Raw genomic sequence first — 8741 nt, forward strand, 5'->3', positions numbered from 1 at the left:
ACTGTTTATGAGTCCCCGACTCATTATTCAACGGGCACACAATCAGAGTCTTGGTCTCCTCCCACGGTTTAGAAACTTACAATTTCATGTTCTATTTCACTTTCCAACGGGGTTTTTTCACCTTTCCCTCACGGTACTACTTCACTATCGGTCACCCAGGAGTATTTAGCCTTACAAGATGGTCCCTGCTATTTCACATGGGATTCCACGTGCCTCATGCTACACAGGTCATAACATAAGCTAGTGATGCTTTTGGCTACTAGACTCTCACCATCTAGGTGCAGCACTCCACCGCTTTTCCCAGTAGCAAAGCTAAGATGGAAAAAAACTTATAGTCTGACCGTGCAAAAATAAATGAGAAGTTTCGCAGATATAAGAATTGAAATTGGAGGCGAGTACCGGGATGGTGAAGACTTTCCTATCCCCTCCCCACCTATGAATACACATATCTATGTCATACTATGTTGAATATTTACACCCGATTTATTATCGAGCTAAATAAATAAATAAATGTCGGGCTATATTTAAGAATATGTAATTATTTATACCATTTATTGGGTCATAAATAAATTGAATTTGAATTTAGAACGTGTATTTATTTATTTTATTATTTGCTAATTATTTTTTAAAAAATTGTAGAATTTAATTATTAGAAGAAAAAAATAGTTAATGAACATATAAGGAATCCGACATATCAGAGTGGCTTTCTATTGGCCTATTGTAGCCAGCATTTATTACGTCATAAATATGGTCACATGCTTATTTTCAAATAAATAATTATGTGTGAATAGAAATCTTTATTATTATTATTATTAATAGTAATAATAATGACGACGACCACAATTATCTATTACTATAAAATAATTGGTGGAAAATTAATTTGTATGATTCCGGGTTAAGTTAGGAGTATGAATGATTCAAATAACTGATCAACCCAACGTAATTTAATTCGTATGATATGAGTTGGCTAATCAACTGTCTTTTTCGTGTTGTAAAAGTTGAGCAATGAAAATAGATGGCGAGTGCCTAATCGAATTGATCGAGTCATATAGGCACAAGGTTCAAGTCTACCGGTCGGTTAGGACGTCACAGCTGCATACGTCACTACACTTACACTTGACACCTATCGTGATGATAAATGACTCATCTCGCCGTGACATTCCCTTGAATTGTAAAAATTTCAGTCGCTCCAATCTCTCAAGAGTAGAGAACCCACCGCTGTCTCGACTATGCTAGGAAGTCAGAATACGAGAGCACTCATATTGTGATGGACTTACTACTTAGATGCTTTCAGTAGTTATGCCGCTTCGCACTTGCCTGCCCACGTTTACTGTGGGCATGATAACTGATACATCGAAGGTGCGTCCTTCTTGCGAATTGAGTTTAATACGGGTTTAAATTTTAGGATTTTAAGCTCTAATCCTGTAATTTAAGACGGATTTAATTTTCGTTTTTACCCTAAAGTTAATTATTATTGAAATTATTTGCATAACAATAATAATATTTATAAAAAGAAATATTTTCAAATTTTAATGACCAAATTTAAGATTTTTTTTTTTCAAAAAATATATAAACTAAAACTGCTAAAATGATATTAGGGAATCTGCTGATATTTTTCCCAGAAAAAAAAAAAAAAAAAAAAATATATTCATGTTCATCCCAATCCACATCCTTCGACGTCCTGCAATCGGCTTATTTTCGTGTTCGATAAACAAAATCGTGGGCTGAGACGCCGTTCCGGTGATCGGAATCGAACTGCGAGTCGGGGAAACGAGGAATTTTCTTCGCGAATCCCCCCATCAAAAGGTACCTGATCATCGGAATTTCTTTGCTTCGTAATCTACTTTTCTGAGAGAATTCGGTAATGTATCCGTCTGCCAACGCGCTTGATTTTACTGTTACGGAACGTTGGTGCTGAAATTTGGATAGTTTATCCGCCACTGCATGAAATTACTTGCGTTTGTGAGAAAAGAGGGTTGAGATTGAGAATCTTTCACTCCTTGCGATTGAGAAGTATCGGGAATTGTTCTGGTGGGAGGAGTTATTTCGATTTTTCTTTGTTCACGAAGCACATTTGATTTCTAAGAATATTAGTCTCTTCTTTACTTTATTTTTATTTAAGAAGGCTAGCAATTCAGTTATGAATGTTCATAGATCACATTTATATTCACCATTTTGATTTGGTGATTGGCATTCAATCTGAAGTTGGAAAATGGGGAAAATTATCCCATTATTGACTCAAATCTGCTTATGGGTGTTTGAGTAACAACATAACTCAATGAAGAATCCTACAGGAGCTCTTTTGTATAAGATAGAGGAGTTCTTTAATTGAATTCTTTTGGGAGGAGTTCTTTCAATTTTCATTGTTCACGAATCATTTTAGATTTCTAAGAATATTGATATGTTCTTTCATTTATTGTTATTTAAGAAAAGGCAAGTTATTCAGTTGCAAATGTTCATAAACCATATTTATATTCACTAGATTGGTTTGGTGATTTTGGCATTCGATTTGAAGCTGGGGAATTTTGCCTTGTTGGTTGTCAATGTCATAATTTTCCCATCGTCGAATCCCTTCTGCTAGTTTTACTATGTCCTTGTGACTTCGGGTACCTTTTGATGGGGGCCGATTTTCGAATGCTACATTTCGAAAATGCTAAAGTCACAAGGTACCCAAAATTCCAAAATCTTCATGGGGTACCCCCATCAAAAGGTACCCAAATTTGCCCCCCCCCCCCAGAAGAATTACTCGAAAGTACGAATTTAAATGTAAAACTAATTCGTCTATCATGATCAACTTGTTCGTTCTCACTTATCCTCCTGTGGATTTCTCATGTGGAGTTCTATTCTGTAGCTTTTTTCCTCGATCAGGTGAATCCAACCAATGGCAGACTTGCCAGGTTCTTTGCAAGCCTGTTTGAGTATGGGGAAGGTGGCATTCTTAGCAATTTTGGTTTCCGGAGGAATTGTGTTGCAGATATTGGTAAGTAAAATTCTCTTTGGAAACTTTTGATTCATTGAACAATATCTTTAAAATTCTTGGGTTTAGAACTCATTTTTGATATCTCGTTTATTATCTGCTATGGCAGGCATGTGCCTTGTACAATAATTGGTGGCCAATGCTAAGTGGTATATGACTAAAATTTCTCCTGGGCCCTCTTTTAGTGCTTTTTACAACATGAAATCTCTCTGCAGCTAAGTTTTTTTTTTTTTCATATCTTATTTGCTGGACTTACTATACTGATTTCTTTTCCACGAATATGTTTTTCCATCCACTAAACTTCTGTTTAAATACAGAATCTCTTAGTAATGGCTAGATAGAAGTGTTTTTCATCTCCACCATGCTCCACTCGAAACTTTATTTCTAGCATTTTTACTCGACATGACTCATATAATGAAAGAGTAAGGATTTTCAGTTCTTCATGTACGACCAGCCCCTCATCGAGAGATGTCGGTTGGAGGGTTGTGTGATGACCAAAGGACAACTCATTTTATATCCCGTCTCTCTTTTTTATCACAGACCGATTTCCTATTTTTCTTCTAAAATGTTGGCGGGGCCAAAAGTTACAATCAAAATTATTATAGCTTTTGATTGCTGCTTGTCACCACAATCTTTGTAGTGGTCGTATCGATGTCGGGCGTCTCTGTTTGATGAGGTTTACAATTTTTGCGTGCATTTTATATGGGACTTATTGTTCGATATTTGAATAAAGCTTGCAGAGCTTGTAGCTGTTCATGTAGTGTATAATGACCGTGGCTTAGAATCTGACATCCCCCTGTTCTTACCAGTTGATTTCTTTCTTCAGTATAAATGTAGATTTATCTTTTTGTACTAATATATATTTTTCTTGACTAATTTCATGGCACTATTCTTTGCAGTGATAATGTATGTACTTCTCCCCATGCCTTTACTATTCTTTGCGGGATCAGATAGCTCTTCATTATATACTGATTCGAGCGATAGGTTTGACTTTTGACTTTGTAACCCATTTGATAAGCGTTTTTAATCAGTCGAAACGTTACTTTTAAGATATTAAAAGATTATCCAAAACAAACTCTTGTATTCATAAAATTCACGTACTCTTCCTTTTCTCCCCACATATCATTATCATTGAGACAGCTGGATCAATGCGACGAAATTCTTGACCGGAGCCTCGACAATAGGAAGCATTGCCATCCCCATCATTCTGAAGCATGCCGGGATCATCGGCTGGGGGGCAATGGCAATGGACCTCTCGTCGTTCGTAGTGTTCGTGATTGCCATTTTGTGTTTTATGGGGATGAGCGAGGACGACGGCTACACCATGTTCTGAGATACTGCATCTCCATGGCAATGAAGCTGAAGCTGTGTGCTATCTCCATCTGGTGAGGCTTCTGGTTTTGTTCATTCTTGTCTGAGATTCTCCTACTACATCTGCACATGTTTAATGAAGATCATATATTTCTTCGTTGGTTTGTTGTTATCTTTGAAGATTTGTTGTTATACCAAAATTGAGATGAGTAAGAAGGGGGTTGACAGTGTGAATCCCAGGTTGTTGAGTGTACATGTATATTTGAAAAGGAATGGGCATTGAACCAGATGTGAATTGTGACTGTTCTTGCCCCATGCTTGAAATGGGATGTATGTGTCTATTTGGTTTATAAATTTTGTGTATGAAACTCTCAATTTTTTATCAAGTAGATACGTGAATCTTAAAAAGTATCGAAGATCGAGAAGAAATTTGTAGTTTTGAAAGTTTAAAGACTAAAAAGACGTAAATCTCAAAGCTTGTAAATTAAATTTGTAGTATAATTATTGTATTTTGGCAGTTCTTTTATTTATATCTTTTATATTCTTCCATTTAGAGACCATCTGTCGGTATATATCTCAGCTAAGTTAGAGTTGAACATAATCAAACAACGTAAAAAGAGACACATGTCGATGATGAATTAATACATAAGAGAGATGCGTTGAGAAAATGATGAGAACCCACGTTATTTGTTGTAGTTAATTTAGAAGGTTTTCCAATTCTCGAAGAAAATATCTGTTTCGAAACGTTGTCGACCTAAAATTTGTGGGAAGATTTACTTGTATCTCTTTATTGGGAGTATTGTGAGTATGTGTTTTTAGATACGCATAATTTGATTTGCATGAACACGAACATATAGGCCAACAGGATTCGTCTAAAACGTGTTCATCACTAGTGATCAATGTTCGAATTTCCTTACCAAAAAGGGAACAATATATGCACAAATTACAGAATAGATAGCAATAAAAGACAATGAGTAGTCGCATATTCCCCATGCCGGATTCTCATTCTCTAGCTCCCCACGTCTCTATAAACCTGCATTTGCTCTGTTCTCCCAAAACCCATCTCCATTTTCGCTGCTTCTCAATACCCATTGCAAACAACACATACATTCCCACACACGGACACAAGCTTTTGCATCTTTTCATCGATCTCTGCCGGCGATGACGGCTTCAGAAGATGAACATTCCGTCGACAGGTAAATTCGCAGCCCGCAGATGTTTTCCTTTGTTGATTTCATGCTTTACTGTTTTCAATCTGAAACTTGTTCGTGATCGCAAACTATGACCTAATTTTCTGATGCATTTTGAAATGTGTCTCTGTATTCTTGTGATTCTTCTTGATCGTGCTCTTGATTTCTCGCGTTCTTTCTAATACTATATCTTAATTGAAATTAGGGTTCTTCTTTCTGCATTTGTGAAATTTTTAAGAGATTTGTTTGGTGGAGAAAAAGTGAAGTCATTGATCTTGACGCTTGAAGAAGTTGGTATTTGATTTAGATCATCATAGAGCCATCAATCTCTGGTAATTAGGTTCGATCAAATTTTGATGGCGTATGCCATGCATTTTGAGTTTGTGCTTTATTTCAATTTGGTGCCTGTAGTTTTGTAAGTTTTAGTTTGGTTTCATTGCATTACCAGTCTCCCTTTACCTGGAAACGCGCCCGACCCTCCGTTTCTCATATCGTCAACCAACTTCTAGATATATCTCGTACTATGAACGGTTTGTAATGACTTTTTAAGTGCTTAACAAAGTGATTCCAATCTGATCTTAAATGTCAGCTCATTGCCTCTTTTTGCCACGTCAAAAGAAAACATACATAGTAAATGTAACAGCTCAAGTTCACTGCTAACTAGCAGCTATGGTTCTCTTTGGGCTTTCCATTTCGGACTTCTTCTTAAAGTTTTTAAAACGTTTCTGCTAGGGAGAAGTCTCCACACCCTTATAAAGAATGTTTCGTTCTCTTCCCCAACTGATGTGGGATCTCACAGTAAAAGAGTATACAAAAATTGATATCGGGACAACAAACTTGAGAGACTTAACTAAAACCACTTTAGCTATATAACGGCTCAATCCCACTGCTAGCAGATATTGTTCTCTATGGGCTTTCCCTTCCGAGATTCCCCTCAAAGTTTTAAAACGCGTCACCTAGGGAGAGGTTTCCACACTCTTATAAAGAATGCTTTGTTCTCCTCCCCAATCGACGTGGTATCTCACAATTCACCCCCTTTTGGGGCCTAGCGTCTTTGCTGGCACATCGCCTCATGTCCACCCTCATTTGGGGCTCAACCTCCTCGCTGACACATTGTTCAGTGTCTGGCTCTGATATCATTTGTAATGGCCCAAGCCCACTGTTAGCAAATATTGTCCTCGTCCTCTTTGGGCTTTCTCTTTCGAGCTTCCCCTCAAGGTTTTTAAAATTTTAAAACGATGAGAACCAACTTGAAACAAAACGCAAACTATGGAGACTAAAGTGGAAATTAACCTAATAAATGTCGTAAAAGAAAGAAGTACGAGCACGAGATCGAAACATTTGTTTGTCACGACTCTAGTCAAACGTAAGACTAACAAAGTCCACCAAAGTCCTTTTTAGTTTTCCCTTCAGCTCTTACTGCTTTAAATGATTTGGTTTGCCTGTGCTATTCTGGCTTCCTTATTGCTTGTATTTTGTGGAGCCAGCAAAAGCTCTCTTGTCATGCTTGCTCCTGTGGAAGCAGTTCTTTTCGATGTAGATGGAACATTGTGTGATTCGGATCCCCTTCATTACTATGCCTTCCGTGAAATGCTTCAAGAGGTTAGATTCATTTTGTTTTGTTTAGAAGGAAAAGATCAACATCCCAAATTAGTTGGAGAGGGGAACGAAGCATTCCTTGTAAGGGTGTGGAAACCGCTCCCTAGTAGATGCATTTTAAAACCGTGAGGCTGACGGTGATACGTAACGGGCTAAAGTAGACAATATCTGCTAGCGGCGAGCTTGGGCTGTTACAAATGGTATAAGAGCCAAACGGACGGTGTGCTAGCGAGAACGCTGGATCCCAAGAGGATGGATTGTGAGATCCCACATTGGTTGGAGTGTTTGGAGAGGGGAACGAAGCATTCATCATAAGGTTGTGGAAACCTCTCCCTAGTAAACGCGTTTTAAAATCTTGAGGCTGACGGTGATACGTAACGGACTAAAACGGACAATATCTGCTAGCGGTGGGCATAGACTGTTATAAATGGTATCAGAGCCAGACACCGGGCGGCAGTGTGCCAACGAGGACATTGGGCCCCTAAGGGGGGTTGGAGTGTGAAATCCCACATTGGATGGAGAGGGGAACGAAGCATGCCTTATAAGGGTGTGGAAACCTCTCCTTAGTAGACGCATTTTAAAAGCGTGAGGCTGATGGTGATACATAACGGGCTAAAGTGGACAATATCTTCTAGCGGTGGGCTTGAGCTGTTACAGTATCATATGCTGATATGATTTGCAGATTGGTTTCAATGGTGGGGTTCCTATTGATGAGGAGTTTTTCATTAAAAATGTTGCTGGCAAGCATAACGATGATGTTGCCCGAGCAATATTCCCAGATGATTTCGAACGAGGTTTGAAATTTTGCGACGAGAAGGAGGCTATGTTTCGAAGGTAAATCTTTCTCTTCATACCTTAGAATGTCTTTATAGGTCTGATTAGACAATATAATCAAATAACTTGATGCAACAGATTGGTTACCGAACAATTAAAACCCGTGAACGGTTTGTATAAAGTGAAGAAATGGATAGAAGATCGCGGACTGAAACGTGCTGCAGTTACGAACGCCCCTCGACCGAACGCCGAGCTCATGATCTCCATGCTTGGTCTTACCGATTTCTTCGAGGCTGTTATTATAGGTGGTGAATGTGAGCATGCCAAACCACATCCAGAACCATATCTAAAGGCTCTGCAAGTACTCAAAGTGACAAAGGATCACACTTTCATCTTTGAGGTCTGCCTTCTTTGGAAGAACAATTTTTCTTTTCCATGAACGTTCAATGATGGAACTTGACACATCTTGACTGCTTTGCATTGCTAGGATTCTGTATCGGGGATCAAAGCCGGAGTGGCAGCCGAGATGCCTGTCGTCGGTATAGCTACGAGAAATCCCGAGCACTTATTGATGCAAGCAAAGCCTGCCCTCGTCGTAAAGGACTACGACGATCCGAGATTGTGGGCAGCTTTGGACGAACTCGATAAGAGAGGTGGTTCCGTTAAGAACGCATGAATGATCGTCAATGGACGGTATTGATGAAATGGTCTCTCAATTCATTGGTACTCTCTATCTTGTTCTTAAATAACTTAGCTGTAGAAATAAAGTTGCTTTGGCTCTCAATGCCAATCCTAATACAATCAATATACTACTTGTTGCCTTTCTTTCTTGTATTTGTTGGCAAAAATTTATCGGTAGATGAAAATGACCAAAATGCCCTCACACGCCA

At 38.5% G+C, this 8741-nt stretch overlaps 2 protein-coding genes across 5 annotated transcripts; both read left to right on the plus strand.

Moving 5' to 3' along the window:
* Positions 1-1610: 1610 nt before the first annotated feature.
* LOC111810637 (vacuolar protein sorting-associated protein 55 homolog) lies at positions 1611-4671 on the plus strand. 3 transcript variants are annotated; one of them, XM_023697373.1, is made up of 5 exons: positions 1611-1806; positions 2852-2980; positions 3087-3126; positions 3877-3961; positions 4118-4671. In XM_023697373.1, exons 2-5 carry the CDS (start codon positions 2882-2884, stop codon positions 4308-4310), a joined length of 417 nt encoding a protein of 138 aa, XP_023553141.1. In that variant the 5' UTR covers positions 1611-1806; positions 2852-2881; the 3' UTR covers positions 4311-4671. The 3 variants fall into 3 exon arrangements, with proteins under 3 accessions (XP_023553141.1, XP_023553142.1, XP_023553143.1); XM_023697374.1 differs by lacking the exon at positions 1611-1806 and adding an exon at positions 2699-2710; XM_023697375.1 differs by lacking the exon at positions 1611-1806 and adding an exon at positions 2699-2710 and having other exon boundaries at positions 2869-2980.
* A 594-nt stretch (positions 4672-5265) lies between these two features.
* Positions 5266-8685, plus strand: LOC111810635 (haloacid dehalogenase-like hydrolase domain-containing protein Sgpp). Of its 2 annotated transcripts, XM_023697370.1 has the most exons (6): positions 5266-5484; positions 5684-5810; positions 6966-7080; positions 7760-7911; positions 7990-8251; positions 8339-8685. In XM_023697370.1, the coding sequence occupies exons 3-6, from the start codon at positions 6982-6984 to the stop codon at positions 8525-8527; spliced, it is 702 nt and encodes a 233-aa protein (XP_023553138.1). In that variant the 5' UTR covers positions 5266-5484; positions 5684-5810; positions 6966-6981; the 3' UTR covers positions 8528-8685. The 2 variants fall into 2 exon arrangements, with proteins under 2 accessions (XP_023553138.1, XP_023553137.1); XM_023697369.1 differs by lacking the exon at positions 5684-5810.
* Positions 8686-8741: the final 56 nt, after the last annotated feature.

The sequence above is a fragment of the Cucurbita pepo genome, chromosome LG14, assembly GCF_002806865.2.
Source record: "Cucurbita pepo subsp. pepo cultivar mu-cu-16 chromosome LG14, ASM280686v2, whole genome shotgun sequence".
NCBI lineage: Eukaryota > Viridiplantae > Streptophyta > Magnoliopsida > Cucurbitales > Cucurbitaceae > Cucurbita > Cucurbita pepo.

What these genes read in the sequence shown, in the direction of transcription:
- LOC111810637 (XM_023697373.1), top strand. Translation starts at nt 2,882, where the DNA reads ATGGCAGACTTGCCAGGTTCTTTGCAAGCCTGTTTGAGTATGGGGAAG. An exon ending in GAATTGTGTTGCAGATATTG is followed by an intron (nt 2,981 to 3,086) that starts GTAAGTAAAATT and finishes CTGCTATGGCAG; the next exon opens with GCATGTGCCTTGTACAATAA. An exon ending in TATACTGATTCGAGCGATAG is followed by an intron (nt 3,962 to 4,117) that starts GTTTGACTTTTG and finishes TCATTGAGACAG; the next exon opens with CTGGATCAATGCGACGAAAT.
- LOC111810635 (XM_023697369.1), top strand. Translation starts at nt 5,450, where the DNA reads ATGACGGCTTCAGAAGATGAACATTCCGTCGACAG. An exon ending in GATGAACATTCCGTCGACAG is followed by an intron (nt 5,485 to 6,965) that starts GTAAATTCGCAG and finishes TTGTGGAGCCAG; the next exon opens with CAAAAGCTCTCTTGTCATGC. An exon ending in TCCGTGAAATGCTTCAAGAG is followed by an intron (nt 7,081 to 7,759) that starts GTTAGATTCATT and finishes TATGATTTGCAG; the next exon opens with ATTGGTTTCAATGGTGGGGT.